The 27,024-nt window shown below is 41.1% G+C and overlaps 1 protein-coding gene across 3 annotated transcripts in view; it reads right to left on the bottom strand.

Moving 5' to 3' along the window:
* lars2 (leucyl-tRNA synthetase 2, mitochondrial) overlaps nucleotides 1-26,244 on the bottom strand; it is a 40,964-nt gene extending 14,720 nt beyond the window's left edge. The window contains exons 1-12 of one of the 3 annotated variants that reach the window (XM_064343964.1): nucleotides 26,042-26,244; nucleotides 23,494-23,738; nucleotides 19,323-19,454; nucleotides 15,655-15,746; nucleotides 14,735-14,795; nucleotides 14,272-14,361; nucleotides 12,906-13,049; nucleotides 10,066-10,173; nucleotides 6,309-6,468; nucleotides 5,442-5,546; nucleotides 4,197-4,312; nucleotides 3,465-3,748 (exon numbers count right to left, since the gene is read on the bottom strand). In XM_064343964.1, coding sequence (XP_064200034.1) covers nucleotides 3,465-3,748; nucleotides 4,197-4,312; nucleotides 5,442-5,546; nucleotides 6,309-6,468; nucleotides 10,066-10,173; nucleotides 12,906-13,049; nucleotides 14,272-14,361; nucleotides 14,735-14,795; nucleotides 15,655-15,746; nucleotides 19,323-19,454; nucleotides 23,494-23,727 — 1,526 coding nt within the window. In that variant the 5' untranslated portion in view covers nucleotides 23,728-23,738; nucleotides 26,042-26,244. Of the gene's footprint in view, nucleotides 1-3,464; nucleotides 3,749-4,196; nucleotides 4,313-5,441; nucleotides 5,547-6,308; nucleotides 6,469-10,065; nucleotides 10,174-12,905; nucleotides 13,050-14,271; nucleotides 14,362-14,734; nucleotides 14,796-15,654; nucleotides 15,747-19,322; nucleotides 19,455-23,493; nucleotides 23,739-25,511; nucleotides 26,017-26,041 lie in introns of those variants that run through there. The other 2 variants (XM_064343981.1, XM_064343972.1) reach the window with 2 other exon arrangements.
* Nucleotides 26,245-27,024: the final 780 nt, after the last annotated feature.

Below are 27,024 nucleotides of genomic sequence, written 5' to 3'. Positions count from 1 at the left end.
ATTTAACACAGTCCATGAGTTTCCCACCACAGATGGCTTGAAAATCTGAAAAGCAAGCGCCAGTGCTACAAACAGGGGGTTTTAACAGGGGCTTTCATTTTGAGGGCCAGCTTTAATCTCTGCACATTCTATCAGCAACTGTCAGCAGAATGAGGACTGCTTGTGTGCGTGTGTGTGTGTGTGTGTGTGTGTGTGCATTAGCCACACAGCCGGTGTTCGACCAGAAGGGCTAGTTTTTTTATTATTTGTCTGGGTTCATATTATTATACCCAAACTGAGTAATTGATCGAAGAAATTCAGCCACCCGTTTCAATGTAAGGCAATGGTACCAATACAGACGAAATATGAAGAACTATAGGTGCAATAGGTGTTTTTTTCTCCATTGAATAATCTAAAATTATTTGGACAATATTTTAATATTTTGCAGACGAATCAGCATCACTGTAACTCATGCGCTAAGTGGATGACCCAGACCTGGCCCAGGCTTCATGCCCATATAAGGGTCCCCTTTGCCCTAATGCGCAGTCTCTGCAGGCTCCAATTTGTGCAACACAGCAGGACGAAAACTGCACTTCCGTGGTTTCATAATGCTTTTCACAAGCCCAAAGAAAGTCAATGGGTGATGTCATAGTCACTGTCAATAGTTTTTCTACGTGATCGGATGTTTGACAAATTATGTGCTTTGAATATTGTCTTTGAATATTTTTCAATACCAAATTAAAGCGAAGCACTGACCCCACAATCTGCTGTATTTTTCTCCTTTCAAAGTGGCCAGAGGAGCACTTCGGAGAGAGAGCCACAGGTTAGGATCCGTGCATGTGCATGCAAGCATGCATGGACACACTACAAAATATACGCAATGACTTACTGCTGGGCCTAACAGGCAAAACTAAAGTAATGGGTGTGTTTCTGTTTCTCAGTGTTCAAGTACCTCTCTGGCAATTATTATGTAAGGCTGGCATTATTTTCAGAACAAGCCACATCTATTTAAAAGCTTGATATGTATTATCCACTGGAAGAGCCAGCTCTCCTCTCAACCCCTACAGATTCGCAGGAGGGTCTTTTACAGCGCATTTATCTCAAGTGAGTGACTCCTGGAGAGCCCTTGGCTATTTCTACAGAAAAAGGGATTAATAAACAGACAACACTCAAAAAACATCCATTATGAGAAAGAGATGGCCATTACAGGAAGAGGAGGAGTTCCTGCCCTGCACAATCCTGCTAATTACTTCACTGTGAGACAGAGTACCTACTGGACTCAAGCACATACTGTATGCGGATGGAATAGCAACTTTACCAAATTAAACCTACTACACTAACGTTACTTATCGGATAAGAATCTTTGTGAAGCATACTGAAAATATGAACATAGTGCAGACTAAATCAGTAACTATGACCTCACTTGCATTTCCCAACAGTTTTATAGAACATTTTAAAACTGCTGGCCATAGGTGTCCACACAGAATTCACTCCCCTGGGCAAAATATCTGATTTGTCTGCAGAATGAGAAGCTCATACCATTTGGTAGAACATAAGTGGTTTTATGTTCAAAAACTGAATTTGATACAATAGTGTTATATATAGTGTTACTCATCACTGTCAGAAAATGAAAAAGGTTCTGATATGGTAAATTTAATATTTAGAGATCATCAGAATATGACTGAAGGGGGCATGTTGAAGAAGGACACATCATCAGACTGACTTGAGTTCCACCAACAATGTTTCTTACAGCTTGTTTCCCCTTTGTAGTGAATTTAAACATTAGGCTTTGTTTTTAAAGAACACATGCTGAGCTGACCTCTTCCTGACGATATTATATTTAAACCAATCAAACAAAAGTAATTACTTCAGGGTGCTATGTCTACCTTTTAACGTTGACACCTAATTTAAAAAATAAGACATCCACAGAGCTTGGAGAAATAAGCTTTTCCTCAAAAAAATTGCATTGACGATGCATTCGTAAGTGCAAACATATTTTATTGTCCATAAGCCAGTTTGTGTTTATGTCTGTCTGAGACAACAGATACTGGGGTTACCACCTCCAACAACGCTCCTGAGCCAGTAGCACACCTATCTTTTTCTCACAAATAAAATGCACAGCCAGGGATGGGCATTTACACTCACAGTGAAGTAATGATTGACTTTGTTGGAAAGCGCACAGCTCCATCAGAGAGCTAGCAAAGCCTGAATCAGTACTAGACCCAAGAAACCCTGCTATCCAGCTCAAATGTTGAATGATAAAGGTTGTAGGAAAATAAAAGTCAATATTGGTCTAGCTTTTGAAGAATGTTAATTTCAGTCAAGCTATTGTTATATCATAGCAAATGTTAGTCTACATACATATTGAACACCACTTCACAGAGCTAGCCCATATAAGACAAATCCCATCATTAGCCATTTGCACAGCTAATGCACTGCCATAATATATTGCAAAGTTACTATACAAAAATGTTATGCATGTCTGATGTGAGACTCATCACTTTACATTTTGGATGCTACAATAGCCAGCAGCCCGTCAGTGCAGTACAAATACCGTGCAAAAAGACACAGGTTTTGAAAGAATCTGGCAACCACTTGCAGGGGTGGAGTTGTGATTGAGAGCACCTAGTGAGGTGGTGTTATGCTTTGGCTTGGGATTGCAGTTCTCTCTTGTGGACACTAGATGGAGTTTCAAATAATCTATTGCTCCTGTAATGTTAATGTTATTACATTACCACATTGATAGAAAGTAATCTTGAAGTAGCTACAATGTCAGTAGATCAACAGAAAATCTTCATGTGCTACAGAGAATTGAATTTAGCATGCTTGAAAATAAGCTAACTAAACACAGCTTTTAGAATGAATAGGCAACTATTTTAAGAATTGGTCTGACCCGATCATTCCTAACCATCTGCATCAATCACTCCATGAAAATTAATTTCAATTGTCATGACACTCTTACTTTCCCTGGCCTTGAGTGTGAGCAAAGTTACTGAGACAAGGCGAGAGATTCATCAGAAGGGTTTGATTGCACTGCACAGGCCCATAAAAAGCCCAACATTAGATAGTCCACAAGGTGTAGTCAACCTTGGTCTGGAGCTTTAGAGAAAGATTAACAATCCAGACCCTGATCTACCCCACTAGACTGGTTATTGCCATTCCTGAGGGTGCCTGTGCTGGCTTATGTGGCTCCAATACAACTCAAGTGTACAATTTACAAATTTGGCTTTCTACAAACACTTTTACCCTTACGAAGGTGCATTATGATTACTCATATCACTCTCCTACACATATCATTCAATGCTTTTGAAATGGAACCTTAAAAAATGGCAAGAAGAGGAGGAAGAAGCCCTATCTGTGCCTTGCGCCCAGCCAAACAAAGGCTGTCTAGTGGCCACACTCGGTGTCAAGGTGAGTGGTAAAATTAAACCCTTAGCTTAGCTGTACTGAAAACCAAAACAGCTGCTCAGGGCAGCGTTTCTGACCTGGGACAGGAGCAGTGGATCCAGTCGGTCGCAGCCTCCAGAGGAGACTTTCCCTTCCCTGTGAGGGACGGCAGCTTTGGCAGAATGACGGGGAGGTCCTGTTCTGGCACGGCCACTGGGCCACAGGAGGCACAGTGCACGATGGGGATGGGTGTGCCCCAGTAGCGCTGCCTAGAAATGAGCCAGTCACGTAGCTTTGAACTGGTCAAATGACCACCTATTTTCCTCTCTCTGGCCTTCTGGGTAATGCAGTCAAAGGCTTCCTGTCTGCTTAGGCCGGAGAACTGGGGAGATACAATGGAACAGTGGGGAGGAAAGGGTTCATAAGATGCAATTCTAATACAGTGCTTGTGAACTTTATTTTCTTCCAGTACTGAAACCAAAATATATCTCAGTAAATGTGGATTTTCTGCCAAGCATAATATGTTAAAGACAGCATATTTCTACCAATGAATCCTGTAACTGATATTAAAAGAAAATAAACGTTATTATCATCAGAAGTTCAGTGATGTGTAAATTCAGAACGGATACTAACACTGGATCACAACTTACCTGCTTAATAACCATGGGAGTAGCACTGAAGGTTCAAAACAATATAACGCCTGTAGCCTCCCACCTACTGTTCACTGACAACACATACAAGCTCCACCCATTGTGGGACCCTGGCCCCTCCCTCGGAATATGACAGGAAGAAAGTGGGTGTGCGATGGAGGAGAGAGAGGAGCTCCACACCTCCCCAGAGTTCAGCAGTGTCTGTGTCCCATCTGGTCGGCTCTCCAGGACTGTGTCCCAGCTCAGACCCAAGGCTATCGCCACTGACGCTTCCTCCGCACTGTTGTCAGGGATACCTGCCAGAAAGAGGGGAGAGAAAGAGGGAGGGATGAAGCAAGAGCAGGAAGGAGGGAGGGAGAGTGGAAAAGGAAAGATGAAAGGGAGGGAGGGAGAAAAGGGAAGAGAGAGAAAAGGTTAGTGAGAGGAGGGAGAAACAGCAGGAAATGGAGAGAGGGAGGCAGTGGAAGAAAAAAGGGATAAAAGAAGAAGGGCAGGGAGACATAGGGAGATGGGAGAAGGGAGGGGGGAATGGAGAGGGAGATAATGGGCACAGTACAAAGTATAATACTAAGACATACTGTCAGGTACAATAAGGACCAATATGGAGACCAGTGAGAACCCAGCTTAACATATAAAACCCACAGACGAACACACATACACACAGATACATTTGTTTGAGTACAGACACACAACATATACTCATTTATCACAAAACCAAATATGACAGATTCTTCAAATATCAGGCTCATTCAAAGGCAATGTACATGTATAAATTATGTAAAATATGTCTGCATGTATTAACGAGCCACTCAGCAGGGCATCTCAAGTACTCTCTCTTGGTGTAGACCCAGTAGCCCAAAAGAAGACAAGACGGACTAATGCCAGTACCACATGTGTAGTAAGTAGCAGAAGGAAACAGGCTGTATTACTACGAGTACCTCATGCAGTAAACAGCAGAAGGAGACAGGCTGTATTACTATGAGTACCTCATGTAGTAAGTAGCAGAAGGAGACAGTCTGTATTACTATGAGTACCTTGTGTAGTAAGTAGCAGAAGGAGACAGGCTGTATTACTATGAGTACCTTATGTAGTAAGTAGCAAAAGAAGACAAGATGGACTAATGCGAGTACCACATGTGTAGTAAGTAACAGGAGATAGGCTGTGTTAGAGTAACTCTGCTTAGTAGCAGCAGGAGTCAGGCTGTATTAATGAGATGAGAGCACTCCATAGTACACGTAGGGCAGCTGAGACATGTTTGCTTCAGGGTCACTGGAGGAAACTCAAAGCCTAGGGAGCTCCAATCAGTGGAGATGCCTCATTACCCGATTCAGCTGGGGAACTGAAAACACACACACACATACACACATGCACACACACACTCTCTCCCACACACACACACACACACACACACACACATACACGTACCGATTACAGTGTCCAGATGACCCTGGAACTCGGTACAGGCAGAGACAACCACAGGGACTTCCTGGCCGGTGAAGATGTTGAGAGCAGTGACACTGGTCAGGCAGTCTGTGGGTGATGTCAAAGGTCACTGAGGCAGGGAAGGGGACTGGACGGAAGCATTAATTAGGCATGCACTCCCCTGGGTCTTCATTAACAACAATCACTTGTCAGAGAGAACTCCCCCTCATCCCACCCCCATTGGTTTTCCCAATTAAAACATTCAGGCTGTGCGAGCAGCAGAATGACACCCCCCCAACCCCCAATGACGCCCACACAGCTTCCACTGAAGGCTGTGAGATCTCCTGCAGCCGTCTCACTACCTGTCACTCACACACACTCCCCTTCTCCACCACACATCAGCAACAGCACAGGGCCCGGTAAAATACAAATACAGGCCACCATACACCTTTCCATTAATATTACACACATGGTTCTGAACAAGTCCCATCAAAATATTTCTAGAACCTTCTCCAGAGAGTGCTGTCTGATCAATAACAAACAAATCTCTCGGACTATATCTAAACATGAAATCACAAGGACTGAAACTTACAAAACCCAACTGCCTCCAGGAGAAAAATGCCAGGGAAATGGCTCATTTCATGTACGGTTACATGTTATGTAAAGTCTGAAATTAGAAAGTAAATGCAAAGCTCCCAGCTCATGGAGACCTTTTAATAATACAGACATTCTCTAGTCTGTCCAAGACTAGTTTTATAGGGTCTAACATTTGGTAGGATGTGCTCTGACGCATCTAAGACTAGTTTTAATGGGATAGACACTGGACACGCCCATAACTTTCCTAGGCTGGAATTAGCGGGACCCTGTTACCTGTCCCAGGCTGGACAGCTTTCTCCAGAAAGGGTCGGATGGGGCTGGAGCCGCGCAGAAGACGGTGGGAGGGGAGGATGGCGAGGTAGGCAGCTCCGTACACGGCCTCAGGGGCTGCTGTGTAGGCCGCCAAAGTCTCTCCCGTCTCCTGGCCGTTCACCTGGAGACCGACAAACCACACCAGTCTGGATACAGACGCAACACCACGCCCACCAGCATAGCTGCTGCCACTCCACAAATCCCAGTCCAATCACCACAACGAATGTATTCACTGTCCCTTCAATTTTAATTCCAAACGTGCCTAAACCTCTAAGAGCTCTACATTTTATTTTGCATTACATTTTTATAACTAATGAGACAAATTTCAGGACCACTTTCCTAAAAACAAAACCAGTAATTCATTCTAAAGCTCTCATTGTGTCATTTTAGAAATCAGTATTTCATAGAAAATGACATTATTGCATTATAGCACAATATCATTTGTGAGTCACCATCAGATAATGCACTTATAATTGGAAAAAAAATAGATTTACTGTATTCTTCCTTCACATCTCTGCTAATTATTTGCTTTAATTATTTCATTAGTTATCACTTAACTCATTGAACAGTGTGAAGAAAATCTTGCTTGTTAGATTCTAAATAATAAAATTTCAAGGTACAAAAGCAAGTATTTCATAAACAATGGACTCAAAATCAGAACACACGAAAGTGACAGGTAAAATGCATGAAGTATGCATTAGCATTTTTGGAAACCTCTTGTAGGAAAAATTTAATCAGTACTAATGGACAGTACATTCATCAACAACAAAAGGCAACCTTGCACAATAGAGTTTGTATACCTACAGCCTGGTTGTATATGGAGTCTCATAGCTACACATCGAACGTTCAGGGAAAGGACTTTAGTGGGTCAGGTGAATTTGCTGTAAACTGCTGAATGCTCTGGAAGCTCAGGTAGCAATGTAACATGGTGAAAGGTAGTGCTGCTCCAAACCAACGTGATCATCTTACAGTGCAAGTAAAAGAATTCCTGCTGTAGAACCTGCAAAGAATCAACTTCATATCAAAAACTACTTGGCATGCACTTCCCAGGTGGCTAGTACGGCTATAGCATTTGCCATTGGGGCAGTGATGTGGTCCTAACTATGGCCCAGGATCCCGTGGTTCAATGCATGATTGGCCATAAGAGCACTGACAGTGGCAGGGTTTTGGTTGGTGCGATTTTCTTCGCCTCCTCCCCTCATTAATGGCACAGTCTTCCTGAGCCAGCTGTGCTCCGCAGTAATGACTCTGCACCTCGGCTGGGGGACTACAGAATGAAAACAACTGGCTGCACAGTTTGAAAAATGCACACGCTACTGTGCACTATCCCAAATTGACAAATTGGGACAACACTACAAATACAATTGGAAATTCCAAAATGGGAGAAGTAAAATAACGGCTGGGAAGTTGTATAAAGATAAATTAAAAGGTAACCTTAGTTGAATCAATAACCGTATCACAAATAAAAAACCTGGGATGTAGAGTTTGAGTCGGTAGTTAGAATTATATGGAGAGTGGGAGACAAAGACAGTGTTAGTGTCCCATGTAACCAATTGCATAACCAAGTAACTAAAAAACTAATCATAGTAATGCTATAACCCATTAATGTCATTACTGTGCATAACTCTTACTATGCGTCCATAGAACACGTAATCCAGACTGATGTTTGACTACTCTCGCGATTACATTACAGGCATTTGGCAGACGCTCTTATCCAGAGCGACGTACAACAAAGTGTATAACCATAACCAGGGACAAGTATGACGAAAACCCTAGAGAGAAGTACCGGTCCAAGTGCAGGGAACAACCGCATAGTTCAACTTGGACCCTGAAGGTTAAACTGATTAACACTAACACAACGAGAACAGCAACAAGTCTATGGAAAAAATACAAGCAGTAGTTAAGACAGTTAATGCACCCAAGTCACCTACGAAACAGCTGCCTAGTTACAACCCTAAGCTTACAGTCATTTACAGGGGGGTAGGGAGGGATGGGGAGAGGTGCAGCCTGAAGAGGTGAGTCTTCAGTCGTCGTTTGAAATGGGTCAGTGTCTCAGCTGTTCTGACCTCCACGGGGAGGTCATTCCACCATCGTGGGGCCAGAACAGACAGGAGACGTGTTCTGGAAGTGCAGGTGCGAAGAGGGGGAGGTGCCAGGCGTCCTGAGGTAGCAGAACGGAGGGATCTGGCTGGCTTATAGGGTTTGAATATCTTGTGGAGGTATGCTGGGGCCGGTCCCTTGACTGCCTGGTATGCTAGGACCAATGTTTTAAATTTGATGCGAATCATCTCATCTTCAAATCTAATTCAACACACTTACTTTTTACGTAACAATCACTGGCAGCTCTTTCTAAATTATCCACAATGTCCTACTCAGACGCCAGACGTATTACTCTTACCAGGCCCCGGAAGATACAATAATCCATTCTTTCTACTCAGAAATGTGATCCATTCTCACTCTTTAGAAATGTGATTTAAATTTTAATAAGAAAATAGTTTCCTCTGTATATGTTATTGCCCTTTCAAGAAATAGCAATGTAATCATGGTCATGAAATTCATGAAAGACGCAGACTTGGAAAATGAATGAGTGGCAGAGTATCACCAGGGAAGATACGCAGTGTCTGGTAATGTCTGTGTCGAAAACTTCAGGCAGTCATCGAATGCAAAGGATTTTCAACCAAGTATTCAGCATGATGACTTTATTTAATATTATTAACTCCTTAGTGCAGATGCCAATTCGTAGCAATCCTCGCCCATTTAGGTAGTGTTCTATTTAGGGCTTTATAACTCCAGATGTGATCATCACAGAGACTTAGAAAATTGCTTAAATGAAGCAAGACACTTGTACCATTTACAATACTAAGTTCGACTAGTATATATTTATATTTAGGTAGAAATAAAGTGCCACAAATGCAATTATCTTCTGAAAACACAAAAATGAAGTTGTTTGCCTTAAGTTTGAAATGAAATACTGAAACTGTTTTGATTCATGGTACTCACTTTTGCATCATTTTAAACTTGGAATTACTGTCCTTACCACAGGAGTTATATCGAGTGGTCCAAAAGCCTATCCAAAACCTCTCCAAAAATAAATAAAATGCTTATTGTCCATTATAAAAAATATAAATTTGCCCCATATGATAGTTTAAGATGAAACATTGATATCATATTGAAAAATAATGCAAAAACATTGTGACACACTGTGGTGCACATACCTAGATATGTAATCATTCACTAACATGTTTCTCTGTACTCTACACTATGTATCTTTTGTTGCATGAAGATGGGACGACATTGTACAAACATTACCATTTATGACCACACCAAGGGAAATTTTACATTTGTCTAACACATATCAGCACAGAAATTTTTAATGAGCATTTTCTATGCCCTACGTGGCAATTATAGCTCATGGAGATACTAATACCCCTCACTGTGTACAAAAAGATTCCAATAAAATTTTTCTCAAAAAAAAAAAAAAAAAAATTGTTCAAGACAATAAATGACGACTGAATCTCAAAAGGGACATTTTTACATGTAATACAGTCCGTGTTTATAAAGTAATGAGACCAAACTAGCCAGCTATCATTGCCCGGCCAAGCCAATTGTTGCAGAGCTCACATTTTGTTTTTGGAATTGCTTTTTGCCATAACAACGCAAGCCACCCAGGGGCCCAAATTACAAATAAGAGGTTAACAGATGATGATGCATGATATACCTTTAACAGGAAGTCAAAGTAGCAGCCGGTGCAGTCCCCGATCCAGTTGGCCTGCATAGCTTTGACTCCATACCATTCAGGGAGGTCGGCCAGAGAGTCCAGGAGAGGCTGTCATACAAAGAGAAACACTGACATCACTTTCCCACCCCAGAAAACCACTCAAATTAGAAAGCCTCAGAATGCATTTTCTGTTCAAATCTTGTTCAAATCTACTGAGTTTTGAGGTCAAAGCACAAAGGCGTCTGACTTCTGCCTCACTTCTATATACTTCCAAGTCCAAGTGAACTCAGATATTGACCATTTAGGGGTTGTTTTACCATTTTCCTGTCTGTATTCTGACTAAAATAAGTACAGATTTAAGGCAGACCAGAGAATTCACTATGTGAAGCTGCACATTTAGCCAGTCAAGATCCTCACAGGAACTCATGCTTTAATTAGGTTTTGATACAGACAGCCAGTCCACTCTTCTATTAGCAGCGATTGTGCCATGGCTGCTCTTTTCACCCGCGTGGAGCCTAGCTCACCCCCCCCCCCACCCCCCTTTCCAGATAAACCTGCAGCTGGGCTCTCCAGCTCTGAAGAGAACCAGAGCTGCTGTACCCATTACCACCTCCAAACCACAGATCCTCAGAAGCACGGAAAAGCCAGACCCATCGCATCCTTCCGCTCTGCTCATTAACACTCAGTGACTAATGTGCTCACAACAAAGAGGAAGTCTGTCACTTCACAAGGAGGGAGTGAGAGGGCACCATCCGTCTCATTTCACAAGTTCTCCGCATCGCATCTGCTCAAGAACATTGTGGATTAACACGTCGCCATGCTTTAACTTTTGCAGCCAAAACCTTTCGGGGGAAAGCTCCCCTCGTCTACAGTCAGCAAACAATCTTTTGTCTGTGAGACAGGGAGGCAATGATTCATCTGCCCAGAGACACATTGCTAGCTGTCAGAACAAGAACAACACCACAGAAGGAAGGAAAATCTAAGTCCCTGTTTCAGCTGGGGCTTTGGCAGGAAGTATCGGAAAGACACAAACTACATAACATATTCTCAAAACCCTGTTTAACCGCTAAACCTATCTGAAGAACTGGAAGAACTGTCTCCATAGCAACCAAGCAGAGCCATAAAACACAATGTCAATAAAATGAATGCGCCGTGTAGGTGTATGTGTGTGCTTTAGTCACAGCAGATATAACTGAGCAGCACACTACCTCATTTATTGCAATACAAATATAGAAATGGCTGCATTCGCATGTATGTCTATACAGAAGCATTGAATTATGTGCAAGCAGATTAAATAATGAACTCTTAAAGGCATACTATGCAGGATTTTCACCTTTTAAATATTGTAAAACAACCATGCTCAGCCATTACTATGATGCACTGGCAATGTGTGTGTGTGCACATCTGCCCAGTCATTGCTGTCTTGCTGCCATGGGGTAGCACCGTAGCCTGGCAGGCCGCAGCCTAGAGTTCTTCTAGGCTACCTACTCAGTCTGCTGAAGGTGGAATGCGGCCTCACATCAAGCTATGCAGTAGGAGAGGCACATGACTTTGCAGCAATAAATATACAAATCTAAGCTAAAAATGCAAAAATTAAAAAAAATAAAAGCAACAATGAAACAATGTGTTTGTGCATATCCGTGCTTATGCCTGCAGTGCCCTCCAAAGGTATGAGAACAGTAGAGGGAAACTTGTAATTTTGGCTATATACTTAAGGAATTTTGATTTGAGATCAAAGGATGATCATGACAACAATCAGCTTTTATTTCAAGGTATTTACATGTGTCCCACCCAGCTGCGCAAAAGTAAGTTAACGGATGACTGACAGGTGTTTTTGCATGGATTGTTCACACATAAGACCAGTGAGTGGTTTTAGCCTTTGTTTTCATGTGGAGATTGCATTTGGAGTCAGAGGCATACACCATCATGAAGATCAGAGAAGTAATTATGGTAGAAAACAACTGATCTGTAAAAAGACTGAAGAATTGATTAAGAAGGATAGCACAGAACAGGGTGTACCAATATAGAAGTATGGAAAGTCTTTCAAAAGAAAGAAACAATGGCCAATGACATCACCAGCAATCTCCAGAGGGCAGGGGTGAAAATATCATACACAGCAAGAACAGTTCTGGCACAAGGTTTTATGGATAGATGGGACCAAATAAACCTTTACCAAAATTATAAAAAGCCAAAAGTATGAAGGAAAGAAGGAACAGTCCCCCCCCCCCCAATGACTTGGACATGAATGGCTGCTTCTGGAACAGGTTCACTCGTCTTTATGAATGGCTGGTTCTGGAACAGGTTCACTCGATGTTACAGAAGCTGGCAGCAGTAGGATGAATTTGGAAGTGTACAGACAGGATGTACAAATAAATTCTTCCAATCTCTTTAGCCGGTGCATCATACATGCATTTCACTTGCTGAAGAGGCGACTGAAGACCCCCCACAAAACAAATATCAACTGAATGCGGCTGCACTGAAGGCCTGGAAAGGCATTTCCAAATAAGATAAACGATTGCTGATGTCAGTGGATCATAGACTTGATGCAGTTACTGCACTTCAGGGCTATACAACCAAATATTAGACTTTATTGCTTTGATTCACTTTTAAGTTAATCTGTAACTTGAAATAAAAGCTGATTGTCTATACTTTACATAAACTTTTGATCTCAAATCCAATTACCTCAAGTGTATCGCAGAAATAATGAATTTCACTCAACTGTTCCCATACTTTTGGAGGGCACTGCTCTCTCAGTGTGAATACCCCCCACGCAAAGTTGTCTCTGAGTGTGAACACTCCACACTCAAACCCCTCTCAGTGTGAACACTCCAGTGGCTAACCTTGGCATAGTTGGTGGTTCTAATGAACCACTGCTTCAGCATCTTCTGCTCCACCACCGCCCCGGACCTCCATGACCGACCACTCTCATCCACCTGCTCATCGGCCAGAACAGTCTGATCCACTGGATCCCAGTTCACCTGCGCCTGGATACACACACGCACACACACACACACAGTGAGTGTGGTGCATAGGGATGTTGATGATTACGGTTATATTCTCTGGTGGAACATTGCACATCCGAGCTGTATTAGCCAATACCCAGCTGGAGTAAAATATACCCTGTAGAAATGTAAATGTAAAGGTGAAATTTGTCCACAATACATCCACCAAATTGGGACATGAAGCAAGTGCATTCCCCACAGAATTGCACCACAGGGCTTAAAGGGGAAAGGGTGGCTTGATGTTCTCCTTAATGAATCCCACCTGAGTCTCCCCAGCACTCACTGAACTAAAACCAAGCCTGCAGCACAGTGTGATAAGCAGAGCAGGGAAGAGTGAAATGGATATTTCAGACACCATTATCTGAAGACAGGTCTTGCCTCCTTAATTTCCACATAAATAGTTCAGAGCATGACTGGCCAGAAAGAATATATAACTGAAAGTAAATAGAAATGATTTTACTGATTTTTCACACAAGAAGCTACATTTGGCATTACCTGTTAACATCACATCAACCACTTCAAAAGTGTTCTGTTTTGCATGGCCAAAGAGATGTCTGATCTAATCATCACAAGACTTAAAGGTCCAATTTCTAATGCACCTTTAGGTCTTTGTGCACCTTTCCCAGCAGAGATTACAGTACGTCATTTAGAGCAAGCCGCAAAGGGAAGAGCACCTTACATGAGACACAGAACAGCCCTGAATGGACTGCAGTCTCATAGCAATGAGACACAGTTCCAGTTTATAATCAATAAAATGAATAGTTAATAATCAATTATATGACCACAAACTGCAGGTCTTTTTCAGCTACCTTAAAAAATTTCCACAGAGAGTTTTTTTACTCTTTAGCATCTTAGTCCTCTTGTCAATATTAAACACAAAACTAATTGGGCAAAAACATTCAAATGTCAGGTCACCACTGTTTAATGTCCTTGTGGCCATACTTTAAAAGTTAATGGTGCTTATTTGATAAAAATTGAAATCATAAGTCTTAATGGAATGAAAAACCTCGGTAATCTCATTCAGGAGTAAAACATGGTTTTTTTGTAGTCTGTTTCCTGTTGTTTTATACATGCTATGCTGGCTTGCATTAAACAAGGGAGTGGTACAGTCATGTTCTACACAAAGCTCTTGTGGTCCTGTCATAGCAAGGGCCTATTTAAACTGGGGGTTATAGAGTGTGCTAAAGACATCGGCTCCTTGTACCTCTTTCTGATAGGCCAAGCCTGCCTCAAACAGTTTCACAAAGAGGTACTGGGTCCACTGATAGTAGTCCGGTAAGCAGGTTGTGATTTCCTATCCAGAGAAGAAAACAGGACGTGTAAATTTATTAAAATACCATACCATATGACAAAGATTCTACACACATTTACTGAAGAACTTTAAGGCTGTAAAATGCAGGGAAATATGAGCAATCAACAAACACTGTTTCAAAACTGTTTTCTGAGTAATTATCTGACATGTAAATTCAATTTACTGACATCCATCAGATGGTATGAGACCATGCTTGACCATACTTTTGAATGCTGGATGGAGGGAACATTTCTTGTATGCTCAAGTACAACACATACACTCATACACACACAAGACACTCATACATGAACATGTATACATGCACACACACATGAACGGGGAATAAGGGTGAAATTTGGCAGCCCTCTTCACTTACCCTGTCCCAGTTAAAACAGAGACCCAAGCTTTCCAACTGCTCCCTCATAAGTTGGATATTACTGCGGAGAGTAAATAAGACGTATTACCTCAAATGAAACTGTTTTTTCTTTTTTTTACAAGAAGCTAAACATAATCTTAATAACATAAACAAGACAAACAAACAAACATTCAACATGTTATTTAAAAATATTTAACATATTAAAAAAATGATATATTTTATAGCCCACAATAAAAATTTAATAATGTACACAATAAGGGAGAGAAAATGAAAGGACAGTGACAGATTGAAGAGGTTAAAAAATGGATTCAGAGAAGGAGGGTGGCAGAGAGCAAATAACACAATTACAGAAGGACACAAGTAGAAACAGAGAGGGATAAACCACTGTAGGTTTAACCCATGGCAGTTTCACGGCACTAGTGATTGTCTACATCTTAAAATACAATTGCACAAAAAAAGTAAAGGGACAGGAAGAGATTCACTCCATTAAAATGGTGGCACAGTTCGCTCAACACGGGGGGACTGATAAACAGCAGGCTGTATGAGGAACCTCAGCCATTGTACCCCAAATATATCTCCCTCTCTCAGCCTCATCAATAAATATCCAATACTAATTCCCAGTCACAGCTGGATCCTGAAAGCCCAGACGCACACTCACACCCTGTCTATGCCACAGACCTACACTCACAGTAAGACTTTAACAACCAAGCCAATCAGCCACTTCATCCGTTGCTTTCTTTGAGTAGAAGACAGCATGAGGAAAAGGAAGGGGGGAAAGAAAATGACTGTCGCAGACATGAAGAAAACCAAGAAAGAAAGGAAAACAGGAAGCTTGAGAGCGTTAGTACTGAGCAGAGGAAAAAGACAAACAGAGTGACTGAGAGGGAGTAAGAGAAGAAAAAAAGAGAGGAAGGCAGCACCTTTTGGTCCACTCCTCTGGGTCTAGCTCTCGCTCAATAGCTGCATTCTCTGCGGGGAGTCCAAATGCATCCCAACCCATAGGGTTCAGCACCTGCAGATACACCACAAATACTGAGACCCCAACGCCTGGCACTCTGCACCAGCACAAACACCGATACAGCCAAACTACACCGCAAACACAGGGAATCTGAAACTGCACCTCTAACACAAAGGATCTCATGCAGCTGTAGCACAGGGAATCTCAATGTGCAGTCTCAGATGTGTATTTGATGCATAGATATAGCCACTGAATCACAACAACCACCCCGTGCTCTCACAGGGACTTCCTAACGGATGAAGGGAAGCAAATATTAACTCCAAACACAATTAGCCTATGCTAAATCTATTACTACAATTATAATACTTTCACATCAGCACTGTTATTGCCTTCTTGTATGCGCACTTTGCTGAGCTGTAGAAATGGGTAACCGATATTGTGGGAGGAAACGGTGTGCTTAGACTGCTCTGGATAAAGCCATCTACTGAGTGAATGAACACATAATGACTCAACATGGGTTCTGTCTCCATCAGGACCCATTCCATCAAAGCTTGATCAAACATGAGCATTTTCTTCTGAAAGACAGACGACATCACTCATCACATCCATGATTACATTACTATACAATACATCCAAAGAGCATATAATGAATGCAACATATATCACAAATATACCACATGAGCGCAGGAAAGCGCATGAAAATTTTCATATTATCTGTTCATGCCTGGAAGTTGACAAGGTTATCTTGTCAGACACAGGTGATGATCAAGTTATCTCAGCATGCTCCAGAAAATCCCCACCCCTGAAAAAATAACTAATCTTGCAATGTCACTTCTCTTGTGAGATACTACTCACTCTCTCTCTTTCCCTCTCTCTCTCTGCGAAAACACTTCTACTCTGGGGAATTTTAACTCACAATCCTGTTTATGCCTCAGCCACCATACCCTTTGGTAAGTGCAATTTAGATCATAAGACAAGACAGTGAGACAGTTTAATCCCTGTTTCTGCTCTCTCCCTCTCCACCTCTCTTTCTTCTCAAGCTGGAGTAACAGGGCACTGACTACAACAAGTCTAAAAGCTTCTGACGACATTTATGAAAATCTGTATCCTTGGCAACTGCGAAGAGCCTCATTTGGAAGCAGAGCAGTAGCAGCCATTAGGCTAAGTCAGTGCCAGTGAGGTTGTCTTCGACAAAGACATGACTATGGGTAAACATTAAAAAGACCCAATTTGTGCATATAATAATTATGAAGTTGTACAGAGGTGTGGTATTTTCTATCTAGGGTAACTGACTGATTTTTAAGAAACGGCTGCAGTTCTGGTTTAATTTCAGAGAGGTATCAACAACGTTCAGTTACAGACAGGTTTAAGCTAATTTTGTCCCTGCATTACATCAACACGAACCAAAGATCCCAGACAACTAGAACCCCAATCTTTAACCCTGTCAGTGTCCACAATCCACCCTCTCAGGAGTAGAGGCTGTGGGTAGTCAAGTGAGCTTGGATATTCATGTGGCAGATGATTGATGCGCAACAGACTGACAGTGGGAGGATCCCTTCATATAAAATAACTATGAATCTGGTTTCTGACTCATAAGACAGGGGAGATGGCACATTTAGATCTTCTTTTGTCTGGAATCTGAGACAATGGAAGAGTAGGGGGTACAAATATTATTCAACTAAATACAGCCATTTCACACTAAGTGAGAAGAGCTTAGCCTTTGATTTTGGGCTGTGGTCAGCTAATCAGGTCCTGAAGCACTACACCCCAGCCATGTCAGATTTTTGATTTCTGACCTCCAGCCACCTGCTAAGAGGAGAATCTGCTCACGTCCATACTCCTCACTTGCAAATCTGCGGTGGGAAAATTATCAGGAATACAGTTTCTTCACTAAAATCCCACCAGCATCACCATGATGTCACGAAAAGTTCTGAAAGTTCCGCCTTTCTGTCTTTGATAAGGGCTCTACTTATCACCATTAAAAATGTTGCAGGGTTATTACATGTGTGAACACTATCAACAGATCCCTTTGCTGAGATAAACTATTTAGGTTAAACACACACACACAGACATACACAAACAATACCTCAGTCTTCACAACTGAAGAACAAACTTAAGTGCATGCCTCCGTTTTTAAACTCAAATCAATATACAAGCAGTCAACCATCTCATGACATGACAATGAGGTTTTCAATTTCTCTGCTGAGACACACAAAGCAATGCGGAGGACAGTGTTTGTGAGTGGCCTTCACCAACCAACAGCGGAAGAGGCGCCTCTGAAAAACGGCACTTCCCTTTACAGGAGCTCTGACTCATTGTATGTTCCTTCAAAAAACCTTGAATTTTCTATGCTGTGGTTCTATTTGATTCTAGCACCATAGGGAATGCCTGGGACACCTAGTGAGGTGGTAGGCAGGTCCTGGGCGTATGTACGTGTGTGTGTGTGTGTGTGTATGTATACTAGGAATCTGAGATTTCATCACCATAAAATTAATGATAAACAAACCTTTAAGAACTGCGTCATGCAAAAAAAGCCCATGGAGCGATGCAAATTGCTTGAAATCAGGTTGAATAGTTTTACAAAATGTCTTGCCCGGAGACGATGAAAAAAGTCCTAACTATACTTTTTATTAGAAAACAGGAGATAGTTTTAAATATAAATGGAATGCACTTCTTATTTCAGCCCTTTGGCTTAAAACAAAGATGTATGGACATATTCAGTAACTACATGCAGAAAAGATCCACAACCAATATTTTTATATGATTTCCAATATTATTTTCAAAAGAAGGTGAAAACACTCAAACGTTTTTGCATATTGCTTTCATCAGTGGAATGGTGTTATATGCTGATGGTGAACTTATATACCCAGCTCTATACCAAAAATAAGCACTGGCAAGAAATGGGCAACAAGCCCAAGGAAGAAAGTCCTGCTGTATCAGATTCCTCATACTGCTAAATGAAAACAACAAAGCTGCAGAAAATGCTAATTACTAGTTACTGTGATAACACACCTCAATTGCCTTATTTATCCATCCATCCATTATCTATACCCGCTGGTTCTTGGTCAGGGTTGTGGGAGGTGCTGGAGCCTATCCCAGCATGCATTGAGCGAGAGGCAGGAATACACACTGAACAGTTTGTCAGTCCATTGCAGAGCACACTCACCATTCACTCACACACTCATACCTAGGGGCAATTTAGACTCTCCAATTAACCTAACTGGCAAGTCTTTGGACTGTGGGAGGAAACCAAAGTACTCAGAGTACCCACTGCACCACTGTGCCACCCTTGCCTGATTTAAATAAGGAATAAAAATTATATCTTACTATTTTAACATTATTAACATTTAGGAAAGGACAGGGTGCATCATATATCCATTTTACGCACTATGTTATTAAAAATGTTATTAAATGACTGCGTTCAGGCCAAACTTAATAATTAACATTACCATTTTAATGGTTAACCAATAAGAACTGGTAGAACATTTCAAGTATACAGCCCGTGTCTGTACATGTGTGAAAGAGTGAGTATGAGTGACAGAGTACACGATGGTGTGTATGGGATGCCGTTGGATCTTTGCAGTTACCTCCTGATCAGAGTCTCAAGAGAGCGAAGGGCGGGGCCCATACCTGGTGCCCTCTCATCCTTTGAAAGTGGGCGATGGCGTCGCTGATGGTGTACACACGTACATGGCCCATGTGCAGGCGGCCTGATGGGTAGGGGAACATGGACAGCACATAGAACTTCTTCCGCTGGGAATTCTGGGTCAGCAGAGACAGAGGACAACAAGCAGGGCCATTAACATATGGGCACAAAACAATACAAGATTTAAAGGTCCAGGAAACTGGATTCAAATTGTTGTTATAGTCTCCATAGGTAACAACTGATTGTCTTAATAATTCTTTCAAGTTTTGAACCTAATTATAACCATTAAATGACATTAAACACTTTTAGATTATTGTGACCTGCTAAACAGATTAGGACAGGGTGGGCCTGTATTGTCCACTCATTAATATTCATACCTGCAAAACAACCATTCCTCGTCGCTAGGTTAGAGCTGCTTGTAACTATCTGACTACCGGACAACATGAAAGAAAGCAACAAAAGATCACATGTCTGTTCTGAGACCACCGGGAGTGTCACTAGCAGCAAAAGTTGGGAGGCACTGCATCATGCAGCAGCACTAAGTTTTTAGAAAAACCACATTGTTTGCATACCTAGTGGATGAAGCCCTCGTTGTAAAAATGGGCACGACAAATATTAACTGTTGCGATTATTGCAATATTGCAGTGCCTGTGGGCCTCCGGAAATTAAACCCATTTCTTGTGAGTCTCTTCATTTTTTGGAAAAGAAAAAAACATATTTTTTCTTCTGCATCCAGAGAAGGCACAATGCTTAGGCATTTCCATCTTAACTTGCCAGCACAAAAGTGGCGAGAGCAACTTTGACATACTTCAAGTAGAAAGAATTTCATAGTGGTCATTTTGGTTATAGCATTTTAGCGATGTACATTGTACCCAGTTAATCCCGCCCACCAAAAACCTGCCATTTTTTTGCAGGAATAATTTAAAAATATTTCAGCATCATTTGTGAAAGCAAAAAAGTATTAAAACAACAAATCAGCACAGAATTCACAGATTTCAGTTTCATGGACCTTTAAAATGATTCCAAAGACTTGAAAGATTCTTAACTTCTCTTGAAAAGGTCAGTAGAGGCCGTGTCATGGAGAAAGGTGATAGGGGGGCTTCTGTATTCAGCTGTCAATCATGGCAGCATATAAAATGTTGCATGAGAAAACACAAAGACTCGTAATAGTTACGTGTAATTCACACCATGCATATATTAATGACAATCGTATCAACTTTTAGAATGGAGTGTCTGACAACTCAACAATTTTCTTTTAACTGCAGAGATTTAAGTGCAGATATTCACTCCTCCAAGTGACAGAGATCAAAGCAATGGAGAACATTTATCTCAAAAGCCAGTACTGGATTTACATTTTTAACATTTCTGCATAGTACATAGTACATCTTTGAATTTTTACAAAGGTGGTTTAATATAGTTTTCATATTGCTGAAAGCTGTGGCTCACTGAACCTTTCATTTTAAGGTGACTGAATGGAAAAATCAGAGAGCAGCAGGCATATAATAGTAAATTAATAAACTCCTTTATGTAGATGACAGGGAGAAATGATAGCCTGTGGTACTGACACAGCACCATATTACTAAGCCAATGACAAGTAATTTTGCACAGCATAATTTGGCACAGCATCACACGGGGGGGCGGGGGGCACCAGTGACCCCCCTATGGAGTCTGCGTGTCTGCAGTCTGCCTGGATCAGCTGCATATGTCTTGTACTCTTCTGGAACAGTGACAGCGCCACTCAGCAGGTAGACTACAGTGAGCAGAAGCAGGGGCTGTCTGAATGCACTTCAGAAGAAAGCACATGCTTGTCTGCACTTTCCCGATAGGACAGAAGGCATGACAATGCTCAGACAAGCCTACAGGCGCATAACTGGACATTTCATTGCTGTGGATAGCAATATTAGATATGCAATATAAATTAGAACGTGTGTGAAATTAATATGAGGTTACTGAACATTTGTATTCATGCATCAGCACAGGAAGAAAACTGTTCTGATGCATACTACCCATTAGACAATGTCTATTGATGGCAAATTGGTTCCTGGCACCCACAAATAACCAATTTGCATAAACCTCAATAGAAGCCCTTTGGATATTCTAATTAGAGAAAGCCTAGTTCTCAGAAAAACCTCACATTTCCACTTCAGAGTTTTCATATTTATTCATTTTTGTGTTGTTTTACCATTTTTTGAATACCTTGATTGGGAGCTCTGATAACCAGCAAGCATTTCAGCCTACACATACCCACTCTGAACCCCCTTACCCAAGTGCATTGTTAAAAATAGAAAACTTACATGCAAACAACCTGAAGAGCCTGCTAATTAAACAGAGCAGATTTGTAAAAAAAATGCAAGAGGCTGATTTACAGTCTAAATACCTGTAAACCTGTCCAAATCAGGCTCGCTCCACAGGGTGTATATCAAACTAGCATCTGTTTATCTCCCCACAGCAACGCCCACAAGGCAACATCACTGCATGCAACATGCCACCAGATTTCAGCTATTTTTCCATCAGTGAAATGTATTCCATAGGAAAAACACAGGCAACAGGTTTTGCAGATTATCTTTGGCCTTATCTTATCACACCTACGTGAGGGGAAAACGCAGAGTATACTTTCCTCAGATATTAAGTACCCAAGGCATACCAACTGCTGCTGACATGGGGTTTACATGAAGAAAATAAATTAAGCATATGGCCACTGACTGACTAAAGCAGCAGATTTGTTTTCAGTGACCAGTTTCAGGTAACATAAAAACATGCACACAACCACACAGAAACAAACACACAGGGTATCTTACTCTTGATTTTGTCTCTGGTCGGTTAGAATTAAACAAGCTGGCAAGGACACACTTATATAATTTGAAATGCTCTATATTCTAGTAGAAATATGTTTCGCCCAGTCAATGTGCCAGTCTGTACTGGTCCCACAGTAGTGAAACAAACTTCCTAAAGTGGTCAGGATGGCAGAATTACTGGTCATCTTCTGACACAGACTGAGGACCCACCTATTCAGACTGTAACTTTGGTTCTCCTCCAATCCCCACCCTGTAGCCCACCCACCATGTGAATAAATGTAATATACTTCTTTTTTGTTTAATTTGGTACAAAGCCGTTCTGGGGATCTGGAAACACTGAGTCAAATCTGATTCAGGTTTTCAGAGTCAGGCTCTCATTTTGTAGCTATAAATTGGTTTAAAAGACAACCAATATTCCAACAAGTTGGAAGAAGACCTCAATACAAAATATTTTTTTCCACGCTGTGTGAAAGATGCAGTATAATAACACACAGCATGATAATAACCTGTCTGTAGTTGACAAATGCAATCAAAAATTCCAGCATATTCTGCAATCATGCAACTGAACACAAAGTGATTCAAAATCAACATACTGTAGGTGGACCTTGTTAATGTATTTAGTGAGATCTCTCATATTTTGTCAGATTAACTCACAAGACAAACTAAAGATTGTCTTAACTACTGCTTGTATTTTTTCCATAGACTGCGTTGTTGCCGTTCTCGTTGTGGTAGTGTTAATCAGTTTAACCTTCAGGGTCCAAGTTGAACTATGCGGTTGTTCCATGCACTTGGACCGGTACTTTCGTTATACTTGTTCCTGGTTACGGTTATACACTTTGTTCTACGTCGCTCTGGATAAGAGCGTCTGCCAAATGCCTGTAATGTAATGTAATGTAAGATTACACTTGGCCTAATTTACGTTGGGAATACAAAAGGCTGAATACTTATCAATTAAGTAATTTTTAGGTTTTGATTTTTTATTTTCTGAAAACTTCATTTAATTTTGACATTACAGAGTAAGGTATATAGGTGTACAAATAAATCCCATTTAAATACATTTTTATTTAAATTTGCAACACAGCAAAACAAAATAATTAATGGGAGGTGGGAAATTTCTGAATGCACTGTATGAATGTGTGATGTGTGTACATGTGTGAGATATACTGTATATATATATATACACACACACACACACACAGACAGGTGACAAACTGATGGGACACAAAAGTGTCTTAGTAAGGTGATATATATATTTATATATATACAGATATATATGTGTGTGTGTGTGTGTGTGTGTGTGTAAAATACACACACATCTCCTGGCCTACATCTTTGTCCACTTGGTCCACGGATGACTCACCTCCTCCTTCTGAATATCCCTACGCCACTGATCCTTGATACGAGGGTACCACCACTGCTCCACTTTGCGGCGTGTCTCTACTCGATAGTCCCTCTCCCAGACACCAGTCGCACTGAACAGGGTCCTGCAGCAGGATACGAGGTGGCAGGCTGGGGCAAGGGGCATGCCCTCACGCCCACACGACCGTGACAGAGCACGATGGCTCAGTGCCACCCAACAACCTAATACCTGCATGCTTCAATCACCTGTGAAATGCAAGGATAAGGATACACTGATAAGAATTTGTAAACAAACCCCACAGAAAGTTTATATATCGCAGTCTTGCATTGCCTTGATGGTTTTTAGAGGGCGACCCCTTGTAACTTACAGGGTTGAGTCACACTCCATCAGAACTTTCCCTCAGTTTAACTACATTGCAAGGCCCTGCCTCCTCAGATGTCTAGAGGGCTTTCTGTGAAACCTGCAGGATTTGTCTACACACAACCACACACCACGGTCTCAATTTCCAAGTCACTCACACGCACTTGCGTCATTCACTAATGCGAACATTGTAAGAATGCGTCATTTTCAGAAACACTTTAAGGTGTGCTACAGACACTTGAAAAAATAATCAATACATTGAAGTAGCGTATCTGACCTCCTGCACAAAGTTTAATTTCCTCAGGGTTTTACACAATAGCTAGCAGAAACAACCATTGAGGAGGCGATAATTAAGAAGCTGCCTTCGGGAACCCACGTGCAGTTCTTTAATGAGCGCTCCGACTGTGTCGCGAGTGGACCGGTGACTTATTACAGCAATACGGAGGCTACATCCATTTCAGGTCTGAAGTGGATGTTTTGATCGTCCACTGCGGATAAGTAGTTAACAAAGAGGACGGCTAAATTATTGCGCAGATTCTCTAAATAAACGATTCTGGATAAGAAGATATTGTAAATTGAAGGCACGAAGGCAAGTCTAAGAACGAGCTCTGTTCTGTATGGCTGGTAAAAATTAGCAGGGCACCAAACCTAATTGATAACAAAGCTCTTACACTGAGGTTTAAAAAATCTAAAGGAGTGACATTTCCATTTACACTTTGTAAAGTAAAAAAATGGAACAAAGATTTCAACCAAACTAATGTTATCGTTCAATGAATTACATTGCCAGATTGGGAAATACCACTGCTCGAAGTTAATCTCAGTTCAATTTGTATAACGGATGCAATGCATGTTTTGCTGAGCGCTGGGCAAAATGTGAGGTGACAAGAGACGCTTGTCAGCAGCAACTGATACTTAACAGATTTCACCTCTTATACGCCCACCTAGCTACATGGTGAAACGGCTGGAGACTTCTGCTGTCGAGCGCTAGTCCAGTCAGCACTGTCAAGGTTCTGTATGCGACTGTTGCTATGGTTACGGTTCCAGACTCAAAATGGTAATGTTTAGTAAAGGGTCTTTATAATGACATATCCACCGAAATAATATGTTTGACACATAGCTAGCTACCTGCCAAGTAAACCATCCAGACCAGATATAGTAGTTATTTAAGTAAGCTATGTCCGAATAATGATCATTGGCTAGCAGAGTTAGAACTTCGGCCCTTTGAGAATGTAACTAGATATCAAGCTAAAGTAGCAACAAATACGTTTAATTCTTGTATTGATCAACTCCTCTGTTGGTCAAGGCAACATAGTTAGATAATATCTACAAAATAACTTGATATTAGTTCAGAAACCAGTAATGGTTAGACGAACGATATAGCTAAGTTACATGGCAACGTTACCGCCATACATAGACGTAACATAGAAAGTAAGCACACTGTCATTTTGTGTTATGACACACTGTAGTGCGTATTGTGCTACATCTAACGATGTTAGCTATTTCTCATAATCTAACTACCTAACTCTGGTTAAACACACACACACACACAAATGCTATCAGAAAGTGTGCATCGTAGATACAGCTCGCTAATCAAGTCCAAATTTCAGTCAACTCAACATCTCGCCTGTTACCTAGCTAACCATTGTTAGCCAAGTTACCTGGTTTCATTTATCGTGACCTTGGCAGTACCGAGTAGCTAGCTAACGTTAGCTAAAGCTAACTGTCCATAGCGACCAAGCGCTACTCTGACAACTTGTGATGAAAGCTCCTCCATTCACTTTTAACATAAGGTTACTACGTTTGTTTGATAACCGAGTAAAGTATAGGTCAGCTCTAGAGCTGATATCTGATGTAATGTAAGCTTAACCGAGACATGCTTTTAACCGAGAGAAGCCTAGAGAAATGCGTTTTCAAATTCTCCTGTCCAAAAACTGCTAGCAAGAAACTGTATTGTCAACCAGTATTGACAGCTGACGTTGGCCAGTCAGGTTACGATTCGATATGATTATAAGCTAACGTAAGGGAACTTACAACCTTACAAAACACGAGATTCCAGTTCCCTAAATTCTCGGTGTTTCTTTCGCTCATTTTACACAAATGTTGCTTGTTACAGTTGTGTGTTAGCTAGGTCTAGCCATAGGGTCTAGCACTAGTTACTTCTGATTATTTCTGTGACTTTACTACTTACTGTGTTCAACTGCAGTAACAAAATGGTTCCGTTTTAAAGTTACTGTAACAACTTGATTCCAACTGGCCATATTGTACACGGAGAACTAAACCTTAAAATGTTACATTAATCTAGCTAGCTAATATTCCGTAATGAATAATTTGATGTAGCTAACCCACCGAGCTAACCAAAATCACATGTCATGACTGACGCCGCCATTTTATTCAAATCAAACTTTATTCGCAATACTTTAAGGAAACAGTGACAACGTGCAGTTATTGATTGTGTTCTAGCGTTGTATATAAAAAAATCCAACTATGACTTTGCACGGAAGTTCGACTCGAAAAAACATGATTATTTTTGGTTCATGTATATTTTGTTTGTTTGTTTTTTTGTTTTTGTTTCTTATTTTTAACAAAAGATGTCTTGGGGTTGGTGATAATTGTGGTACAGGAATTCTCAGAGAAATTAATGGTCATGTCAGTAGAATTATATAGATCAGAGCCTCTCAGTAGATTCAGGTTTCTTGTGCTGTTGCAGTTAACCAGGATGGCAACATCTTAGAGTTTAAAATATTTGGAACTATCAAGGAAACAAACCATAAAATGCACAAGCCATGTGTAGTTATATGTAAGCAGTTTATGCATAAAGTTGCAGAAATTACTTTGGTGTTTGTGCTTGCATATTAATGAGACCACAGTACTACTGTGCTGGAAGGTTATACAAGGTTTTGGGATTCTAGAAGTTGGTCCCTATTATTGAGTATGAACTGACTCAAGCAGTACAATTTGAGAACATTTCATCTGGGTGTTTTCCAAGCAAATAAATTAAAATAACTTCATATCACTGTTAGCCATTACAATATTCATGCCAAACATAGAAAAAAAGAAACACTTAAACAGAAACTGAAAAGGGCACAAGCAGCATGAAATTAAATGAATTTATAGGTAATTTCCACAGCAGTAAAGCAATCATGTTTATGTACTGGCTGTGTATCTGCCCAT

This window comes from Anguilla rostrata, chromosome 1, assembly GCF_018555375.3.
Source record: "Anguilla rostrata isolate EN2019 chromosome 1, ASM1855537v3, whole genome shotgun sequence".
Classification (NCBI taxonomy): domain Eukaryota; kingdom Metazoa; phylum Chordata; class Actinopteri; order Anguilliformes; family Anguillidae; genus Anguilla; species Anguilla rostrata.
Note: the sequence above shows the minus strand (reverse complement) of the source record. Positions and strands in the feature narration are given on the sequence as shown.